The 23020-nt window shown below is 34.6% G+C and overlaps 1 protein-coding gene, 1 long non-coding RNA gene and 2 pseudogenes across 3 annotated transcripts; 3 read left to right on the top strand and 1 right to left on the bottom strand.

The window, feature by feature from the left end:
* Window positions 1-2281: 2281 nt before the first annotated feature.
* LOC132052613 (uncharacterized) lies at window positions 2282-7658 on the top strand (annotated as a pseudogene).
* A 1830-nt stretch (window positions 7659-9488) lies between these two features.
* LOC132052616 (uncharacterized) lies at window positions 9489-20130 on the top strand (the record flags this gene model as incomplete). Its single annotated transcript, XM_059444231.1, has 2 exons — window positions 9489-10132; window positions 19735-20130. A coding segment is annotated over one exon (633 nt), but the record flags the coding sequence as incomplete, so codon positions are not given.
* Window positions 14400-16260, bottom strand: LOC132054657 (uncharacterized). 2 transcript variants are annotated; one of them, XR_009414340.1, is made up of 2 exons: window positions 16124-16260; window positions 14400-14658 (listed from the first exon to the last, which is right to left on the bottom strand). It is a non-coding gene; the product is annotated as an uncharacterized LOC132054657 (long non-coding RNA). The 2 variants fall into 2 exon arrangements; XR_009414341.1 differs by having other exon boundaries at window positions 14400-15341.
* On the top strand, window positions 17943-20130 carry LOC132053994 (uncharacterized; annotated as a pseudogene).
* Window positions 20131-23020: the final 2890 nt, after the last annotated feature.

The raw sequence follows: 23020 nt of genomic DNA on the forward strand, positions 1-23020 counted from the left end.
CAACTTTATCCAGTTGAAAAAATATATATATTATATATACTTTGTAACTAGAAGAATCCATAATATAATCATAATATGCAATTTGCTAGACTCGTTTTTTGGATCATATGTCAATATTCAGTGATGGACTGAAGTCATAATATTTTTCTTAAGTTAGATAAATTAGAAGGAACCAATCATGTTCCGGGAAAAACAAAATATTCTTCTAGCCAACAAATAAAGAAAGTATTTTCACCAAAACTTACAGAATGGAAATCAGAGTCAAGGACAAAATTTCCTTAATTTGCCTCACACAAAACAGTTGTTAATTCCATTATTGATTTTAAGAATCCAAATCAGCAATCAACAATTCAAATGATAACTACATACTTTGCGTTGGGTGTTTACTGTTTGATTGCTTTACTAGTAGTTACTATATTGATTCAAGAATCGCATTTCCAAGAATCATGGAGGATCCGTTTGGGAAAGTAATCACCTTTTTTTGGCGTGGGTTATCAATTAACAAGACCATTCGTGAAGGGGGAGAAATTGTTTTTTAGCTCATTACAAACATTTTTTAGTTTTATGACATTTTTACAAAATAATTTTTATTTTTTACATACAAGATATCTAAGAAAATTATTTTTTTTCTATTCAAATTGTAAGAGCGCAAGAGATCTCATTTCCTCTCGTGAAGGGGCAAACTAATAGGTGAAAATGGATAACAATAAATGAATTTGAATAATTTGTTCCACGTATTTTATATGTGTCTCTCTACAAAATATAACATATCACCTCTGTGTTATATCAGAATCGCCCAGGTATATAGAAGGTTATATGAGGACCATATACCTCTATTATTTTTGTAAAAACCCCTTTTAACTAATTTCCTCCATTTAAAAAGCTCCAAATACAATTAGCTAAAACTAAAAAATGAGATAGAGGTACACGTGAGTAGGGGTGTATAAAGTAAACCGATAAATCACACTAAATTGATAAATCGAGTCAAATCGGAAAAAAATCCGACTAGTGGTTTGGTGTTGAAAAAAAAAATTCTGATCATAATTGGTTTGGTTTAGTTTTAGTCAAAAAAAGTCAAACTGAACCAAATTAACCCGACATTACATGTATTCAATTTTTAAAATATTTTATATATAAAACTATTTATTTGTAATGTAATTTATAAATATTTCTTAAATTTTTGCGTAGTTTTTTTTATCTATTATCATATTACTCAAGCTTAAACTTAGAATTTTGAATGTCAATAAATTTTATATTCTATGGATATTAGTAACTCATATAAAGTCCAAATCAAAATCAACTTAACACTAATACTAACAAAAGAAATTCAATTTACCATTAGGAATGACAATAATGTTGGATATTTATTCTTTAGTTTTGCACAATTGGTTTAAAGAGTGAAAATACATAACTTAAGTTTTTTTTTCTTGTCATGTAATTAATACTCATTAGCCGTACTTATTTTAGCATGATTTAGTATTTTTAGATTATGATCATTTTCTTTATGGCTTGTTAACTAGCAATATTTATTTTAACCGATTTTATTATCTTTTGTTGAATATTTTAATACAATGTCATCACTCTTTTGATTTTTATGTTATTTTTTTATGAAACACCTTCATTATATAGTTGTATCTTACTAGGATTAAAGAAATATTTGAAATAAGAGTTATATATTTTGTATTAAGACTATTCTGAAAAAAAACCCAAAAAATCCGAGAAAATTGAATAACCCGAAAAAATCTGAAGTTGAAAAACCCGAATTTTATTGATTTGATGTATAAATTTAAAAACCAACGCAATTGATTTGGCTTGGTGTTAAAAAATCCGACGTTCGTGAAACACATTATATTAAGTAAAAAGGAGTGAAATGCCTCAATTAAATGGAAACATTAATACTAATAGCTTGTTTGGTAAAGCTTATTTTTCCTCAATGTAGAGACTTATTTTTAAAAAAGGTGTTTAACAAGTTTTGAAAGAAAAATGTGTTTTAATTTCACATTATATTAAGAAAAAAGAAGTGAAATGCCTAAATAATGCTTTTGAAAAAATATAATGTAAATCTTTTTGGGATGTTTTGTGCAAAATTTTTTTTAAATTAATTGGCCAAACACCATATGTTTTTGGCCAAAAGTCTCCTTTTTTGAAAAGTATAAAATACTTTTTAAAATAAGCTGATTTTAAAAGTTTGAGATTGGGATGTTTGTGCAAAATTTCCTTTTACGAGTTAATTTGCAGCAATTTGTCAAATTGGGGCGTTTGTGCAATTGCATTTTTAGGAGTTAGTTTGCAGCATTTGGGCATGTAATTGGGTGAAGATGCACAAAATGTTTACGTCGGCTTAGGGTTTTGAGTATCCCCTATATAAGTTTTCTTTCATCCCCAAACTAAGCGTTGCTATTGTGAACAAAAAGTGACTAGGGTTTTCATACAACACACAGCGCAGCCTCGTGTGAAGATGGGTCACTCTAACATCTGGAACGCTCACCCCAAGAACTACGGCCCTGGTTCTCGCACTTGGTATCCTCATTTCACCCCTTTTAACTTCTTGTCTTGACATGAAACTGCCTAATGTTGACTTGTTATTGAGATACGATTGCTTGTGTTGTGTGCGGATAGTTGTTTTTCTTTTCTATTATTTGTTTTAGATACTGAGATAACATCTTCCATACTAATGTGTTCATACGGTTCATATGAACCCATTCCTGTATATGTTGTAATAAATTCACTAAATAAGTATAAGTTAATAGATTTTTGAACCACATGGGTTGTGGTAAAATTCTCAGATGTGCCCTAAATTCCTGGTAGAAATAACTGCTCCTCCCCTTATAAGGTGTTAAGAACTATATTGTGGCTGGAAGCAAAGATGAATAAGATGGAGAATAAAGTTGTAGATTTGAGGCAACGGATGTGCTCCCATTTCTGTTGAGTGAAGATTTGAAAACCTAACTTATTCTTGGAGATGTCTTGGAGAGTATATTGTGGTCATGCCTATGGCAGGGGCTAGGTTTTATTAAGTGAGGATTGTTGAACTTTATTCCTTTTTCACTGTCAATATGTGTTTTCTAGGTGAACACCGCGGGGGTTGTAAAAATGAATTATATTATGTATTTTCACTTTCTAAACCAATTATGCAAAACTAAAGAATAGATATTCAACATTATTGCCACTCTTAGTGGTAAATTGAATTTTTTTTATTGTATTAGTGTCGAGTTGGTTTTGGTTTGGACTTTATATGAGTTACTAGTATTCATATGATATAAAATTTATTGACATTCAAAATTCTAAGTTCAAGCTTGAATAATATGATAATAGATAAAAAACAAGACATTTTTATGCAGCTATAGTCCAAACATAACCCCATACAGGCAAGCCTCTTTAAAAGCTTACAAGTCCCAGAAGCACAAATACGCAACTGCAGAAAGGTATAGCAGTCATCTTGCTAATTTTACTAAATACAAATAACAGCTTAAAGCAAAAGGGCAATAGAGAATCAGTTACATCAATCTAATCATTTAACACTTCTTTTTTTTTGAAATATGTAAGTATGAACAATTTATTAACAAACAAGAGAAACATAAAAAATAAAAAATAAAAAAATCAAAACATGGTCCTTAAATTTCACACTTAACTAATTCCAAAAATTAAAAACAAAGCCTAAGAATATATTGGCAAAACGGACTGAAGATACAAAACTGTAAGCGTGATTGAAGAGTTAGAAATTAATTGGTACCTTCAAGAGCGAAGAGCCGTAGAGGAGCAAGAGAAAGAAGCTTTAGCATTTTTTCGAGTTTAGGGTATTGTAATGTACGGATTGTCTCGGCCCAATTCGACTTGAATCTTCATTTTTTTTGCACGGATTGCCCTTCTTTGGGGTGGTCTTTAAATTTTACCCTTCATATTTGTGTTCTTTAAGTTTTGCCCTTCGCTGAATACCCAAGTTACGGGGTTTGAACCCTCGCTCGTACATAAAATAAAAAAATAATTTCACAAGGCAGGGCTAGAAGGAGTGTATCTTTTGGATCCTACATACAATTCTTAAGGAAAAACTAAAGTTATGCCGGAGGGGGCAGACTTTGTCTTGGGACATATATATATATATATATATAGCTCTAGTTTCGGATGAGCTTCTCCCAATTATGTCTGGTAATAGAATAGGGCGGCTTGCTCTGACCAAGACTCCACTTTTTGTCTGTCCGCGGAGCGTATGTATTTCCCGGAATGTAGATAGACCAAAAGAGGGAATGAAGGGATAGGAATAGGAATTATAGTACCATTGGAAAAAAGGGCACCTGTGGGATATATATATATATATATATATATATATATTAACTTTTCAAGGCAAATTTTTAATTATGCCTTAAGGAAAAGTTCCGCCTTATGCGACATACTTTTAGTTATGCCTTAACTAAAAGTGTGCCTCGTAAAATATAACCAAAAGTATTACCGTAATGAGCTTTTCCTTTAGGCATAACTAAAAGTTTGCCTTAAGGAAAAGTTGTGCCCTATGAGGTATATTTTTGCTTATGCCTTAATTAAAAGTCTGCCCCATAGGCATAGTTCCTTAAGGAAAAGCTTTGCCCCATAAGGCATGACTAAACTATGCCTTGAGGAAAAGTTATGCCCCCTCGAGCGTAACTTTAGTTTTTCCTTAAGGACTTTATGTTGGATCCGGCATACACTCCCTCCATCCCCGCTTATAAAATTATTTTTTTATTTTATGCCCGAGCGGGGGTTCAAACCCAAAATCTCAGTATCCAAGCTAATGGCAAAACTTAAAGACCGCAAATATGAGGGGCTAAATTTAAAGATCATCCCAAAAGAAGGGCAATTTTTGCGAATTGCCCTTGAATCTTTAACTACAAGGTCCCAAGTTCAAAAGACCAAAGTTCTGTGCCTTTTCTACACCTAAAAAAATAAAAAGGCATAAAAATAATATTCTCCTTCAAACTTTTATATAATGGTAAATTTCGCCTAACATATTTATCTAGCATCATCTATAATCTTTTTTATGTTGCATTATTCTCTCGTTTTCTTTTTATAAAGAAAATCATGAATGTTTTGATTATATCTCTTTTACAACCTTTTTATAATTTAGGCAGAAATTAAAAAAAAAACAATTAGATATAACCTTTTAATTTTCTATCACTGTTAAAATGTTTTGTACAGAATTAGATATAACCTTTTATTAACTGCTTTAGATAAGCTATCAAACGGGCCCAATTATTTTTTTAAGCTTATTTTAAGCACAAAATAACTTTATGTTGGCCAGCTAAACACTCAAAAAAGCTGAAAACCAAACGGGCTCTTAGTGACTTTACTAGTTATTTTTCAGAGCCTTGAAGAAGTAATTAAATAATTAATTTATGAGCACCTACAAGACTACAGTTGAGCAGTCTACCCTCCAAGTGACTCATTTTGCTTCTAATTTTTCTGAGTAGATCTTTGATGATTAGTTGATGGTAGAACAAGGAAGCTTGTAGAGTTTGTCGATTGTTATTGCTACTCGGTCTATTTTTTTCTAGTTGCTAAAAGAATGAATTGGATATTCCAATTAAAGGAAGCTGAATACTTTCTTTCGAATTCCAAGTAAAAGATGCGTGTGCTACACTGCTCTACTGTTGTTGAATAGTTACATAAAAATTAGTTTCTTCACTACATCCATCTATTCGTAATGTGAAAATACCATGTGATTGTAAATTAAACGTGAGAAAGAATCCATCAGAACTGTATTTCTGTTGAAACTTTTTGTCATTTAGACTTGTAAAGAGTTGTCTAAATTAGTATAAGCTGTTGTCTGTTGATTTTTACTGAAGTGAAGTGAAGTAAACAACTTTAACATTTACATCAATTTAACTCATCTAATGTTATTTCAACAGTGTCTAGTTCAGAGTAAGGGAGAGAGGGTAATCCCTTTTGTGCACAGTTAGCTCAAAGAAAGTAATATTCTTTTTTGAAACAATTGACATAGCACGTATTCTTCTGTTTTAACTGTTGGTTTGTGTTATATGCCTACTATCTTTGGGGTTCTTCCTTACTTCTTTCAATCTTTGCACAACGACGTTCTCAGGTTTTTTTTTCCCTGGCAGAATCAAATTGTTGAGATGAGAAAAGACAAGCCAGCTGTTGCAAGTTCAAGTAAAATCAAATTTGAAGACTCTGATGAACATGAATCTTCGTCTGAAGATGAGGAGGCAAAGGAGATAGAGGAGGAGCTTGCGGATGTGACCTTTGAGGAATTGTAGAGAGCACAGTCTGATGGGTCGGACGCAGTGTATAGGAAAATTCGGAAGGGAAAAATAGCCGAGCGAACAAGAACAGGCCAATGGAGATGAGTAGCAAGAAGCCAGTGAGCAGATTTAGGGAAATTATCCTAGTTCCTGAAAAGCCACGCGTGACCCTCGCTTTGAGTCTTTAACTGGCCAGCTCGATGTAGAACGGTTCAAAAAGAGATACAATTTTCTTTACGAGGATAATCTTCCAGCAGAAAAAGAGGAGCTGAAGAAACAGATGAGGAAATCAAATGATGCAGAAGAGATAAGTGAACTGAAAAGTCGCATTTCTTGGATTGACAAACAATTGAAATCAGCCGGAACGAAGCGCACTGAGAAAGAAATTCTGCAAGAGCACAAGAAGAAAGAGAGAGAGCTGCTAAGCAAGGAAACAACCTTATTCTCAAAATTCTGAAATTCAGAAGCGCAAACTTATTGAGAAATACAAGGAACTCAAAACATCTGGCAAACTGGAAGCATATATTGAGAAGAAAAGGCGCAAGAATGCTTCGAAAGACCACAGATTCTTGCCATATCGGCGTCCCGGCGAGAAAGAAAACTAGTGAAATAACAGGTTTGTTGAATGCTGTAGCAATTTTTTTTGCTTGGGTTTCTCCTCACAAGTATGTAGAGAACTTACCTGCTAGGCATGACAATGGGCCTTTCTCATTCAAGGTGTAGAGGCATCTAGTGAAATAACAGGTTTGTTGAATGCTGTAGCAATTTTTTTGTCTTGGGTTTCTTCTCACAAGTATGTAGAGAACTTACCTGGTAGGCATGGCAATGGGCCTTTCTCATTCAAGGTGTAGAGGCATCAGTTCTTTTATTTACTTCAAGGGGCCACTACAGGGCTACTCCTATGTATGGCTCTGTATAGCTGGACTTAGAGCCTGTTTGGATGGGCTTATGCCTATAAGCTGCAAACAGTTTATAAGCTAAACAAAATAAGTTGGGGTAGTCTAACTTATTTTTTTTGGCTTATAAGCTGTTTTCAGCTTATAAACTGCTTTAGATAAGCTATCAAACGGGCCCAATTATTTTTTTAAACTTATTTTAAGCACAAAATGACTTTAAGTTGGCCAGCTAAACACTCAAAAAAGCTGAAAACCAAACGGGCTCTTAGTGACTTTACTAGTTATTTTTCAGAGCCTTGAAGAAGTAATTAATTTATGAGCACCTACAAGACTACAGTTGAGCAGTCTACCCTCCAAGTGACTCATTTTGCTTCTAATTTTTCTGAGTAGATCTTTGATGATTAGTTGATGGTAGAACAAGGAAACTTGTTGAGTTTGTCGATTGTTATTGCTACTCGGTCTATTTTTTTCTAGTTGCTAAAAGAATGAATTGGATATTCCAATTAAAGGAAGCTGAATACTTTCTTTCGAATTCCAAGTAAAAGATGTGTGCTACACTGCTCTACTGTTGTTGAATAGTTACATAAAAATTAGTTTCTTCACTACATCCATCTATTCGTAATGTGAAAATACCATGTGATTGTAAATTAAACGTGAGAAAGAATCCATCAGAACTGTATTTCTGTTGAAACTTTTTGTCATTTAGACTTGTAAAGAGTTGTCTAAATTAGTATAAGCTGTTGTCTGTTGATTTTTACTGAAGTGAAGTGAAGTAAACAACTTTAACATTTACATCAATTTAACTCATCTAATGTTATTTCAACAGTGTCTAGTTCAGAGTAAGGGGGAGAGGATAGGAGAGAGGGTAATCCCTTTTGTGCACAGTTAGCTCAAAGAAAGTAATATTCTTTTTGAAACAGACCAAAAAGGAGAGTAAAACACATAAATTGAAACAGAGTGAGTACTATTATTTAGTTTGTTGCTTTGGTTGTCTCCTTGAAATTGCTATAGTGACTATTATTGGGGCGGGGGTGCAGGACTTGTATTTAGTCATGTGCGTACATTTAAATATGAATTATCACCCTATAAAACAGATAGGGTTAGGGAAAGAACTGCTTACATTTTTAGATCTGCAGATCAAGTTCTAACTTGAAGAACATTACCGAGAAAGTCAAACTGCTTACTAGCTCGCAGAAAATTCTCCCGTCATAAGCTATGACTAGATCAAATGGAGGCGTTGCGTCAGTCCATTTGTTGTGGTTTTTTGAATCTGTTCCCCACACAGAGCACACAAAAATAGTTATACATTCTTTTTGTGTTTATTATAATGCTTCTTGGCATGAAAGGTTTCCTGTTGTGCAGTTTGGAGCGGCAGATCGAGATAAAATATGGGGCTTGCATTACAATATCTGCAATGAGTAAATATCAGTGGAGGAGTTATTCTTTTCTCACCTATGTTTCTTGTGATTTGTGTGGATATTTTTATCTGGCTGTTTTCATCTAAAGTGGCATCTATTTCTGATTTTTACACTGCCAACTAATTCATGAAGTTAATTTGGAAATTTTCCCGTGGATTTTAGTAACCTTTGCGAAGTTCCAGTTGGAACATCATAAAATTGCTTTCTTTTTTTTTTTTAATTTTTTTATGAGCATTGAAATGTGAATCATATAACAATTAAAGTCTGCATTTTGGTAGAGTAGTTTAATTGTCGGAACCCTTAGGAGTTATCCTTAATTAGAAGACCTCACAGAAGGTGAGTGGTTAGAGATACTCCTGACTTTGAGCATACATTGCAACTAGCTAACTACTACTTCTCCTAACTTCTAGTATAAGCTTTAGTATGATAAACAGCACGGGTTGGTTAGTCACCTTATTTGGCTGCATTGTCCTTTCACCTAACCTAGTGTTTTAGATTCAAGTCATCTTGTCGTCCCTGGTATGCTACTAATTCTACCCTGGGCGCACATGGACTTTTTGTGTTCTAAGAAACTAAAATGGGTTTGAGAGTTTATTGTATATTCTAAGTGATGGGGCACCTTTCTTTTAAATTTGTTCATGTCTGAGTATGTTCGGAGTATTTCTTTCCTTATCTTTAGCCAGTTTGTTCTTTAAATTGATAGTGATTGGCAATCACTGATTGCTTTTAATAATCACTATTTTTTGGGTAGTACTGGACTAACATCTGACTGATAGTGCATGAATGCTGTTGTGTGTAGCTTAAGAAAATCTTTTAGCGTTTGTGTTGATTTCCTTTGCGCTTGAATGCTTGAGCAGATACCGGGAACTTGGAGATGGATGCTTGGAGTGGCGGGAGTGCCTGCTGCTATTCAATTTGTTCTCATGCTATTTTTACCTGAGTAGGAGCTTGCGGATGTGACCTTTGAGGAATTTCAGAGAGCACGGTCTGATGGGTCGGATGCAGTGTATAGGAAGCTTAATTCGGAAGGGAAAAATAGCCGAGCGAACAAGAACAGGCCAATGGAGATGAGTAGCAAGAAGCCAGTGAGCAGATTTGGGGAAATTCTCCTAGTTCCTGAAAAAGCCACGCGTGACCCTCGCTTTGAGTCTTTAACTGGCCAGCTCGATGTAGAACGGTTCAAAAAGAGATACAATTTTCTTTACGAGGATAATCTTCCAGCAGAAAAAGAGGAGCTGAAGAAACAGATGAGGCAATCAAATGATGCAGAAGAGATAAGTGAACTGAAAAGTCGTATTTCTTGGATTGACAAACAATTGAAATCAGCCGGAACGAAGCACACTGAGAAAGAAATTCTGCAAGAGCACAAGAAGAAAGAGAGAGAGGCTGCTAAGCAAGGGAAACAACCTTATTACCTCAAAAATTCTGAAATTCAGAAGCGCAAACTTATTGAGAAATACAAGGAACTCAAAGCATCTGGCAAACTGGAAGCATATATTGAGAAGAAAAGGCGCAAGAATGCTTCGAAAGACCACAGATTCTTCCCATATCGGCGTCCCGGCGAGCAAGAAAACTAGTGAAATAACAGGTTTGTTGAATGCTGTAGCAATTTTTTTTTCTTGGGTTTCTCCTCACAAGTATGTAGAGAACTTACCTACTAGGCATGACAATGGGCCTTTCTCATTCAAGGTGTAGAGGCATCTAGTGAAATAACAGGTTTGTTGAATGCTGTAGCAATTTTTTTTTTCTTGGGTTTCTTCTCACAAGTATGTAGAGAACTTACCTGGTAGGCATGGCAATGGGCCTTTCTCATTCAAGGTGTAGAGGCATCAGTTCTTTTGTTTACTTCAAGGGGCAACTACAGGGCTACTCCTATGTATGGCTCTGTATAGCTGGACTTAGAGCCTGTTTGGATGGGATAAGCCTATAAGCTGCAAACAGCTTATAAGCTAAACAAAATAAGTTGGAGTAGTCTTAACTTTTTTTTTTTTTGGCTTATAAGCTGTTTTCAGCTTATAAACTGCTTTAGATAAGCTATCAAACGGGCCCAATTATTTTTTTGAGCTTATTTTAAGCACAAAATGACTTTAAGCTGGCCAGCTAAACACTCAAAAAAACGGAAAACCAAACGGGCTCTTACTGACTTTACTAGTTATTTTTCAGAGCCTTGAAGAAGTAATTAATTTATGAGCACCTACAAGAATACAGTTGAGCAGTCTACCCTCCAAGTGACTCATTTTGCTCCCAAAATTTGATGTTCCGCTATTGCAGTGCAATACACACAATTTACTTTCACTCTGATGGGGGGTGGGCGTCTGTCCAATTACTAAAGATGGCTGAGAGTGAATAAGTTTTTAAGTATCACTATTTGACAACCAATGATAAATAACCTGCTGTTCCAAGTTGAACTATATTGAAATGTCCAAGAATTTTTGTAATCTTATGTAACTCAAAACCTTTTATTAAATCATAGAGGACCTACATTAGCTTCTGAGTTTCATTCCCCTTGAAGTCACTACTGTGTATTGGATTAACAATTAGGGAAACATAGCACGTGGAATGCCAATACAAACGAGTCTTAACTAGTTGCTTTATTGCTGTATCTAGAATAGTGTGAGTTATTAACAATTGGACTTGGTTAAGCGTCTCAATCTTACCACAGACTCAATTTCTTTCCTATTATCAAAGGTGAAAATTTGTGTCCAAAAGTTGGATCCTAATTTTCTCTTGTAAATAATGATTAAAAAAGTATTTCAGCTATACCCATCGTTCAGCAATTATTTTGTACTTCGGTGTTAAAATTTACTTATTTTCGGGGAAAAAAGTTGTGTTGAGAGATTTACTGTTCTTCAGAGTTCGACCATAAGGAAGAGAAAGCATTTCGGTATATTGAGATAGTGATATTTTTGGAATTATTTTCTTAGAACCAAAACGAAATAGGTCTGTTATCTTAGGAAATCCCACAAGCTAAAACTCTATTCTCATTCACAGAAATCTCTGTTCAATAGTGTCCAAGAAAGGCCATCAGTCTCAATCACTAGAGAAATATGAATTTATAAGATGTCTAAAATGAAACATCAATATCAGGACAAGGATCATGATTGATAAGCCAAACCCTTCTTGAAGTGATCATTCATGTTTGCCATTCATTATGTCCCAATAGTACTAGGAGTTAGCATTGTAATTCAATGCATTTTGGCTTAGCGCTCGATTTGTTTCTTTCTTAGACAAAACTATTAGTATTAGTGAGCCTCCTTATGCTTGGATGTTAAATACTTTACATTGAATATACCTCTATGGTACGTATCAAACTTAATAACAATTGTATCTCAATTTCAAGCTAGTTGAAATCGGTTATACAAATCCTCAACATCATAAATGCTTAATTTAGTTTCATAATGTATTTTAATACTCCGTATGCATTTAAATAATTATCTAATATTAGGGATTCTCTAATATCCTTTAGTGGTGACAGTAGGAGAATCTTTGCTCATGCCGATCCTATGCTTAAAATGTAGCAATTTTGGCCTCCATTTTTTGTTAGCAATATTTTGTGTTTATGGGAGGGGGAAGTTTAAGGAGTTGTGGATAAAATGTTGACCTATTAAAAGAAGTAGGAGAGGAAGAAAATTGGAAAAACAGTCAATGAAGTTAAGCGCACACATCCAAATCCGACGCTTGGAGATTAACTACAGATCTTGTTTGTTGCAATCTCTTCCCGGGTTATTTTATTGTTGTATGCCAATTGGTTTTACTTAGTTTCTGGCATTACTGAATGCTAGACAGATGCTAGCAGGAGCGTTACAGAAGAGATCTATCATATTTGCATACGGGAGTAACTCTAATCTGTCTTTGCAACAGGCTAAAGGTTGTACCTTGATTGATGGAGCGAGGGCATTGTCAAAGCATGTGAACAGAAGCAGCGACAGCTACTGGGGTAGCTTTTCTGGAAGTGGTTAGTTCCTCATTCCAGGGCCCTTCAATCTAAATATTCTTGAGTTGCATGTGAGAGCTGTGTTGTTATTTTTCTTTTGCGAGTATCATTTTGCTTCTGGAAGGCAATTCCTGTCATCACCTGACCCATGAGACAAATCATTAATATATTATACATGGGTGCATTTAGCCTCTTTATTCCCTGATCTGTGATCTTTTTGCCTTTCCGTGGAGTAAGCTTATGCACTGCAGGATGTACCTCTCTGTTGTGGAGAAGGAGATAGAATAAGATCATATATTGCTAGCAAGAATTCCGATAAAAATGATGTCATCAGCGACTTAATAACTCGTTGCTGCTGGATGAATGTGCATATTGTTCCACCACATGGAGTTGTTTTTGAGATAAGAGTTGTTAATGGTTATGGTGCACGGTGGTCCAAAGATGGAAGTAAGGTAAACTACGCTTAGAGCTCATATTCTTGTTTCACCATTCATGAAAGTTTATATAACATAAAACAGTTGTTACGAAATTTCCACGAGTATCTGATCACTTGTCAGTGAAAAGTAGCTAAGGTTGGTTTTTTTTTTTTTCCAAAAACTAGCTGGTGGAGACTAAGAAATTTCCATTGGATATGCAGTTTATTGGTTTTCTTGAGCCCTATATGGAGGATGGCCATTCAAAGGGATGGAGCCACTGAATAGCAGAAGACACAGTTTAATCTTTGGATTATGTTTCTTTTTCTTTTTTAACAGGGAACTTTGCTAACTGTAGGAATCATTCCCTTCTGTTATCATTTTTCATAGATTATGCATTTGACTAATGGTTAATCACGATGGATTACTACCTTAATAAAAAGCATTTAACCCTCCACAAAATAGTTCAAGATAGATAAAAAGATGCATTCAACACAAGTCAATAGTATGCTATTGTGGGTTAAGCCACAAATGGCCTCCATAGGAGGCGTCTTTAATTTTGGCCCACTTATTAAGTTTTAAAAAATAGCCTCAGCTTTAGAAAATTTTTCATCAGACATAAGTTGTGGACATAAATTAGTTTTTGCATATAAGCTAGAAGGTCAGGAACAGTGAGAACAGATGCATTCTTCAGGAAATATATGAATACTTTATGGTAGGGACAAGCCATTTTTTGGCGTTGAATCGGGTCAGGAAAACTTCACGTCTTCTGACAGCGGTTACAACGGCAATGACTATATCTTTCTCCTCTGATTCCTATCGAGTTGCCCAAAGGCTTCTCTTCTGACTGTACTCGTTGGGGCATTAGCCTAGGAAGATATGGCACTAAAAGTTGTAGAGCTGGTCGTCATTCGTATCGAGCGATTGAAGCAGCGCGTCGTGCTATAATCTGACACTTCCATTGTGCTATGAGCTTGGAATTTTGATTGAAACTATTCATAAAAAAGGCCGCCTGAAGCCCCTTGTCCTCACGTCCACTCCCAAGGATCCCCCCGTCCTCGGTTCCTGAAAAAAGACATCGATCAGAGACGAAAGTTACACTGGACTTCAAGCTTTTTTTGTGTTGGAGTGAAAGCCACTTGACTGTAGCCTGCTCAATTGATTATAAATTATATCTTATAGGCAAAAGTTAGAATTATGTCTGATAAGCAACAAAAGTTTTTCCTAGCGAATTTTCTCAAGGTAAGGTCATATTTTAAATATTTTGTTAAGTGGGGACAAAAATTCAAGATCGAACACTTTTGGGGATGCGTCATTTCCTGGAAAATCGTAATATATCATATAATAAGGCGATGTTATCCATTTACGTAAGAAAAAATTGCTTGTGTTGCCTAACTGTCACGACCCAAATCTGATACTCAGGCCGTGACCGGGCACCTGACGAGCTTTTACCCATAAGGCGAACCCTCTAAGAAAATCATACGAAAATTAACGAATGAAATGAATAATACGCAAAGTCTCATAATATAACGAAAAGTGCGGAAGCGAATTACAAATACTGAGTCTTGCCCATAAACCCCATAAAATATCTAAGTCATGGAATTGCTAGTCTGAATATAAAAGTACGAGACGTAGCTCGGAATATTACTAAGTCAACTTAAAGAAGAAGAGGCCGCCATGATCTAATGGTGGCTCACCTCTACTGAACTGGACTGAACAAAGCTGGAATGAATCAAGTATCGGCTATCTGGTCACCGTTAACCACACCTGCACACATATAACATCAACAAGTATGAGTCTAAAAGACCCAGCAAGATCATCGACACTCTCAGCTTACCCCTGGGGCAAGTCTTTGAAATTCCTAATAATGCATAAAAGCAATTACACAGTACAAGTATATTAAATATATACAAACACTGAAACTAAAGCAAAAATCATGAAGCACAACCAGCCAAAACATGAAGTACTCTAAATCTGAATCTACGCTTACGGGACATAGTACGTATTTGTCTATGTCTTACCCCGTCTTCCGGAGAGGGTATTATTTACCCCCATCTTACCCGGGTCACTTAAGATTCTAGCATCAATCTCTCACTGAACATCAATGGGACCCATGGAAATATGCCCCTCTAAAAATACGATAAGTGGAACATACATCCAATCAATACCATTTTCAAACTTTACATTTATTTAAAAAGTATCTATTTAAGCGAATTTACGCTAAAGGACTCATACGGTCATTACTTTAGAAACTTGGAAATTATCCAATTTAGATCATGCTTGCCCACTCACATGAACTAAACGGTTTAAATGTATACATACAACACAACCATATGCTTTTTATGAAAAGCAAGTAAACTAAGAGTTTAAGCCTCACTTGCCTCATAATCGGAACGCGTCTCTCTCTCGAAATGCCAAATTCTCTTCGAACGATTTCCGATAGCCTCAATCTATTCAATATCATAAATAACGGGTCCAAGTTAATGGGTCAAATCTCATGTTCCTAATTCGTAAACTACCGGTTCAATGTCAATATTTTATACTAAATTTCATAATTCCCATAGAATGATCAAACTGTATCTTAATAATACTTCTAATAAACAAATTTCAAAATATGATATAGTCTGCAATTAGTCATAACCGTAATACATAAAGAAGGAAATAATTGAAATAAAAATTTGGCACTGAACACAGTGCACGAAAATTTCACAAATTCATCACTTTGAAAACCCACTTTCAATCTAATACTATTTGGTCCCTCCAGGGTTTGCATAATAATTGCTTGCTATGTTAAAATAATATTTAATGCTATTTCCCCCTAAGCCAATTCACAGTACACGAGAATTGCACAAATTCAACACTTTGAAAACCCACTTTCAATCTACTGCGAGAATTGCACAAATTCAACACTTTGAAAACCCACTTTCAATCTACTGCTATTTGGTCCCTCCAAGGTTTGCATAATAATTACTTCTTATGTTAAAATAATATTTAATGCTATTTCCCCCTAAGCCACAAGAATTCCCTGCAAAGAAAAAATTGTAATCCAGAAGGTATTGTCTCTTAATAAATACCATTTCAATTGCCAAGGCCTAAGAAACACAATCTTGGCTCCATAATTAATTTGTCCCCCAAAGATAGGTTATTGGCATTATTCAGTATGAATTACTTATGCTAGTCATCCTATTACAGTTCATCAAACATAACTAAGGAATGAAATTAAGTACAATACCTGGATAGAGCAAATGAAATTCCCACTCTTTCCAACTCACCACGCCACTTTGGCAATTTCTCTCGTCCGAAACCAAGAAAGAGCCCCAAAGTTATAATGCCTTGGTAGAAGAAAAAGGGAGTGGGCTTGCCCCACTTTTTCCCCACTTAAACATATTTTATCATTAATCTAATTCACCAATTTGCACTCACACTTATACATAAATAACAATGGCAGCAAAATGAGAGTGGACCTGCCCCACTTCTTTTCCCACTTAAACATATTTTATCATTAATTACATTCATCAATTTGCACTCACACGTATACATATAAACAATGGCAGCAAAATGAAAGTGGACCTGCCCCACTTCTTTTCCCACTTAAACATATTTTATCATTAATTACATTCACTAATTTGCACTCACACGTTTACATATTAACATTGGCAGCAAAATGAAAGTGGACCTGCCCCACTTCTTTTCCCACTTATTCACTTAACTGCCTTTTCATAAAATATATCCTATAAATTATATATACAACTAAATATATCTACATATATATTATATGAATATATTTCATAATTATCTGCTTTGGTACAAGACCGCTAAAATTAAATAAACTATGAATAAGGAAGTAATTTGAGACACTTGGAAAAATACTGGGCTGTTACACTAACGCATAAAACTTGGTAAGAATTAAGTCATATCGCAGCATACTTGAACTTTGATTATCAGATAACTTCATGGGCTGAGATAAGACGGTCTTTCTGTACAAAACGTTTTAGCATTTAACCATGATAGACAATAAAAAGGTTATATCTCGTTGTTTTTTTTTTTAATTTCTGTCTAAATTATAAATAGGTTGTAGAAGAAATATAATCAAAACATTCATGATTTTTTTTCTTTATAATGCAACATAGAAAAGATTATAGATAAATATATTAAACGAAATTAAATAAATTTTACCATTATATAAAAGTTCGAAGGAGAATATCATTTTTATACTAGCTATTTTTTAGGTGTAGAAAAGGCAGAAAACTTTGGTCTTTTGAACTTGGACCTTGTACTTAAGATCCAAGTCTAAATTGGGCCGAGACAACCCGTAAACTACAATACCCTAAACTCGAGAAAACGCTACAGCTTCTCTCACTTGCTCCCCGACGGCTCTTCACTCTTTAAGGTACCAATTAATTTCTAATCTTAAGATGCAAAACTGTAAGTGTGGTTTTTGGAGTGTGATTAAAGAGTATCTACTTAGGTTTTGTTGCTAATTTCGTCAATTTTTGGAATTAGAAAAGTGTGAAACTTTAGGATCATGTTTCGTTCTTTTTGATATTTATTTTGTTTGTTAATAAATTCATACTTACATATTCCAGAGAAGAAGCACGTCAATTTTTTTTTTTTAATCTTTCGCATGTTAAACGATTGGATCGATGTAACTGCGTTTCTGTTGCATTTCCTTATCTGAGTTGGTTTCTTATGAAAACTTAACCAGTTTTGTTTTGCTATGCACTGTATGTATGTATTTCTGTTAAATGTTTGAATATCCAAATTGTATGTGTAAAGTAGGAAGGACGATAAATTTGCAAAAAAATTAATTCTCTATTGCCCTTTTGCTTTAAACATTATTCGTATCAGTAAAATTAGCAAGATGAGTGGTAGACCTTTATGGGGTTTAGAGTTATGTATTAGACTAATTAGACTATTTGTTTTGAGAGTTTTGCCCTTTTAAATGAATACTAGCTGCTGAACTAATTGACTTAAACACCCCAAGGGGACAACTAAGAAGTTGAGAGTTAAAATTAATAACATGGAGATGTCATTATTCACATCCTAGTTACATGTCACAATACTCTGGTGGTGTGGTAGGCTTAGACTTGGCATTCGTGATTTGTGGATTAGTCGAGCTGACAAGGTATCTTGTGAGCTTGAAGGAGAACTATTGTCAAAAGAAGAAACTACTTCACTTAAATTTGAGCATATACTTACATTTTAGTCATGTAAAGTTGGCATTGGCTTTTTTGTATGCCGACATAGTACATATTCTTTTGTTAGGTTTGTGGTATATGCCACTATCATGGAGGTTCTAAATGATCCTCTCACTCTCTTTACAGCAAAGTTCTCAGGTTCTTTTTCTCTAGCGGAATCAAATTGTTGAGATGAGAAAAGACAAGTTAGTACATTGCCGATTCAAGTAAAATCAAATTTGAAGGCGATGAACATGAATCTTCGCCGAAGATGAGGAGGCAAAGGAAATAGAGGAGGAGCTTGCTGATGTGACCTTTGAGGAATTGCAGAGAGCACGGTCGATGGGTCGGATACGGTGTATAGGAAGCTTAATTCAAAAGGAAAACATAGCCGAGCAAACAAGAACAGGCCAATGGAGATGAGTAGCAAGAAGCCAGTGAGCAGATTTAGGGAAATTATCCAAGTTCCTAAAAAGGCCACGCGTGACCCTCGCTTTGAGTCTTTAACTGGCCAGCTCGATGTAGAACGATTCAAAAAGAGATACATTTTTCTTTACGAGGATAATCTTCCCGAAGAGAGAAAAAAAGGAGTGAAGAAACAAATTTGAGGAAATTAAATGATCCAGAAGAGATAATTGAACTGAAAGGTCGCATTTCTTGGATTGACAAACAATTGAAATCAGCCGGAACAAAGCACACTGAGAAAGAGATTCTGCAAGAGCACAAGAAAAAAGAGAGAGAAGCTGCTAAGCAAGGGAAACAACCTTATTACCTTAAAAATTCTGAAATTCAGAAGCGCAAGCTTATTGAGAAATACAAGGAACTCAAAGCATCTGGAAAACCGGAAGCATATATTGAGAAGAAAAGGCGCAAGAATGCTTCGAAAGACCACAGATTCTTGCCATATCGGCATCCGGCGAGCAAGAAAACTAGTGAAATAACGTGTTGCATCTTTGTAGCAATTTTTTTGCTTGGGTTTCTCCTCACAAGTATGTAGAGAACTTACCTGGTAGGCATGACAATGGGCCTTTCTCATTCAAGGTGTAGAGGCATCAGTTCTTTTGTTTACTTCAAGGTGCAGCTACAGAGCTACTTCCTCTGTATAGCTGGACTTGGCGACTATACTAGTTATTTTTGAGAGTCATGAAGAAGTAATTAATTTATGAGCACCTACAAGAATACAGTTGAGCAGTTGACCCTCCAAGTGACTCATTTTGCCTCTAATTTTTCTGAACTGTGATGATTAGTTGATGGTAGAACAAGGAAAATTTTAGAGTTTGTCGATTGTTGTTGCTACTTGGTCTATTTTTTTTTCTACTTGCTAAAAGAATGAATTGGATATTCCAGTTAAAGGAAGCTGAATATTTTCTTTCAAATTCCAAGTAAAAAATGTGCTACACTCCTACTGTTGTTGAATAGTTATATAAAAATTAGCTTCTTCAAGAATCCATCTGTTCATAATGTGAAAATAACATGTTACTGTAAATTAAACCTGAGAAAGAATCCATGAGAACAATATTTCTCTTGAAACTTTTTGTCATTTAGACTTGTAAAGAGTTGTCTCAATTAGTATAAGTTGTTGTCTGTTGATTTTTTACTGAAGTGAAGTGAAGTTAACAACTTTAACATTTACATCAATTTAACTCACCTAATGTTATTTCAACAGTGTCTAGTTCAGAGTAAGGGAGAGAGGATGGGAGAGAGGGTAATCCCTTTTGTGCACAGTTAGCTCAAAGACACTGCAAGTCTATCAATAAGTAAATCAGGGATGAAAGTGAGTTCACTGCTTGAGTAGATTGATCTTGGGCTGGGCTCCCAAAATTTGATGTTACGCTATTGCAATGCAATACACACAATTTACTTTTACTCTGATGGGGGTGGGCCTTTGTCCAATTACTAAAGATGGCTGAGAGTGAATAAGTTTTAAGTATTACTATTTGATAACCAATGATAAATAACCTGCTGTTCCAAGTTGAACTATATTGAAATGTACAAGAATTTTTGAACTCTTATGTAACTTAAATCCTTTATTAAATCATAGAGGACCTACATTAGCTTCTGAGTTTCATTTCTCTAGAAGTAACTACTGTGTATTGGATTAACAATTACAGAAACATAGCACGTGGAATGCCAATACAAACGAGTTTTAACTAGTTTCTTTATTGCTGTATCTAGAATAGTGTGAGTTATTAACAATTGGACTTGGTTAAGCGTCTCAATCTTGTCACAGACTCAGTTTCTTTACTATTATCAAAGGTGGCAAGTTGTGTCCAAAAGTTTGGATCCTAATTTTCTCTTGTAAATAATGATTAAAAAAATATTTCAGCTATACCCATCGTCAATTATTTTGTACTTCGGTGTTAAAATTTACTTATTTTCGGATTTACTTATTTTCGGGGAAAAAAGTTATGTTGAGAGATTTACTGTTCTTCAGAGTTCGACCATAATAGAAAGCAGTTTGGTATATTGAGATAGTGATATTTTTGGAATTATTTTCTTAGGACCAAAACGTAATGCGTTCTCTTAGGAAATCCCACAAGCTAAAACTCTATTCTCATTCACAAAAATCTCTGTCCAATAGTGTCCAAGAAAGGCCATCAGTTTCAATCACTAGAGAAATATGAATTTATACAACGAGTCGAAAATGAAACATCAATATCTGGACAAGGATCATGATTGATAAGCCAAACCCTTCTTGAAGTGATCATTCATGTTTGTCATTCATTATGTCCCAATAGTACTAGGAGTTAGCATTGTAATTCAATGCATTTTAGCTTAGTGCTCGATTTGTTTCTTTCTTAGACAAAACTATTAGTATTAGTTAGCCTCCTTATGATTGGATGTTAAATACTTTACATTGAATATATCTCTATGGGTACGTATCAAACTAACAACAATTGTGTCTCAATCTCAAGCTAGTTGAAGTCGGTTATACGAATCCTCAACATCATAAATGCTTAATTTAGTTTCATAATGTATTTTAATACTCCGTATGCATTTAAATAATTATCTAATATTAGGGATTCTCTAATATACTTTAGTGGTGACCGACGAAGGAGTACATAATTGATGTGGACATATAAGTCTCACTGATCCAATATTTACATTGGCATATTCACTCCCTTAAGGACATTTTATTCAACCAGAAGAGTACTAGTCCTTAAAATCTTGGGATGTAAATAACCAAAATAAAAGATTGAATGTGGTAACCTATACTTAGCCGATACACCGCTCGATAACCGTCCGATAATTGCTAATCTGATACCGAACCAACCGATATCTTATAGGTTGGCTCGCGGATTAGTACTTTTAAAAGCCTATAACCATTAAGCCGAACCGTTAAGCATAATAATCCGTCCGATCCCCCCGATAAGCAGCCCTAATTCACAAACATGTTGGTAAGTTTCTCAAATTCTTTTTAGTATATCAACTTCTTTTCAATTTCAAATTAGTTAGTTATGTATGCGAATCGATATCTATTTCTACTTTTGTACTTTAGGTTTGATATCTATTACGAAGTCCGACTAATTTAAATTCGTGCTAGAAAATTTAACTTATTTCTACTTTAGTACTTTTCATTCTAGGCTTGATATCCGTTATGAAGTCCGATTAATTTAAATTCGTGCTAGGAAATTTAACTTAGAAGATATAGCGCTATCTATTAAAGACAATGTCATATTCAGAATTCGAATCAAAATCTATAACTAAAAGTGTAGTAGTACTTAGATTTAACCATAATCTTTGGTGGTTTCTTTTTTCAATATATTCGAAACCAATTTCACTAACCCACGAAAATTAATTTAATAAAATCCACAAACAAGCAGGAAAAAAGTTGATAATTTTAATTTTAGGAGCACGCTAAACATGAAATTATCCAAAGAGAATGTTAATTCGAATTCAATTTGTTGGGTACACGAGCTACTTTTAGCCACTTAATATTAATCATCATAGCACATATGATTACGTATAATAACGCGCTAATAATCGCCACAAATTAACTACAAGGACATGAGCTGGACCAATAATGCAGCGAGTATATTTAATTATCTTCACAGCAGCAAGTGAGAGGAGCTGTACTAATCTAACATTTATGTACAAATGTTTATCTAAAAGACACGTAGGAGATAGCTGGAAAAAGGATAAAGTACCAAACCATGAAGAAATAGTGATAAGTTACATGCGTTTCACGTTTCTCACCGTCAACGCTGTCCTAGAAGTCCAGATCCTTCCATTGGAAATTGGCAGCTCTGACTGCTAATTTGGTCATAAATAGACAATTTGATATTCGAAAAATAAGTTTAAAGAGTATTTCATTTTCAGGTTAATATTGAAATAAAGTTTTAATTTTTGGGTGTGTTTGTTACGAGAGAAAATGTTTTCCTAGTAAATATTTTGTTAGAAAATAAATTAATTTCTTATTTATTTTTTAAGGGATGGGGATTCACGGGTGCCTTTTTTTTTTTTTGGGGGGGGGGGGGGGGGGAGGGGAGTTGGAGGTAATTGTGTGAGTGGAGAGGAAACACTCAGTTTGAATTGTACTTGTTTTTCCTACTCCTATTATGAACTTGCTTTTCAGAGGAACATTTTCACCAACCAAATATAAAAAAATTTAAAAATATTGTTGAAATATGTTTTCCTCCCTACCAAACACACTCTTCCTCTAAGTAAAGTTCATGTTCAAATACCAAATTTAAATATGTTTTTGTAACATTTTTTATTTTATTTCAACCAAATATTTTTCAAATGCCAAAAAAGTCGAGACCCCACTCAACAATTGCTAGAATGCAAAAATTCTGTTAGTGTCAATTAAGATGCTAATGAGACACAATAACGGGTCGTTTGGTAGGTGAGATAACTCAATATTAGTTTTGGGCTTCATTTTATACTTGGTTTAGTGCAAGGTATAAAATTATCTTGAAATAAATTTATATCTTGTATCAAATATGATATAA

The sequence above is a fragment of the Lycium ferocissimum genome, chromosome 4 (genome assembly GCF_029784015.1).
Source record: "Lycium ferocissimum isolate CSIRO_LF1 chromosome 4, AGI_CSIRO_Lferr_CH_V1, whole genome shotgun sequence".
Taxonomy (NCBI): domain Eukaryota; kingdom Viridiplantae; phylum Streptophyta; class Magnoliopsida; order Solanales; family Solanaceae; genus Lycium; species Lycium ferocissimum.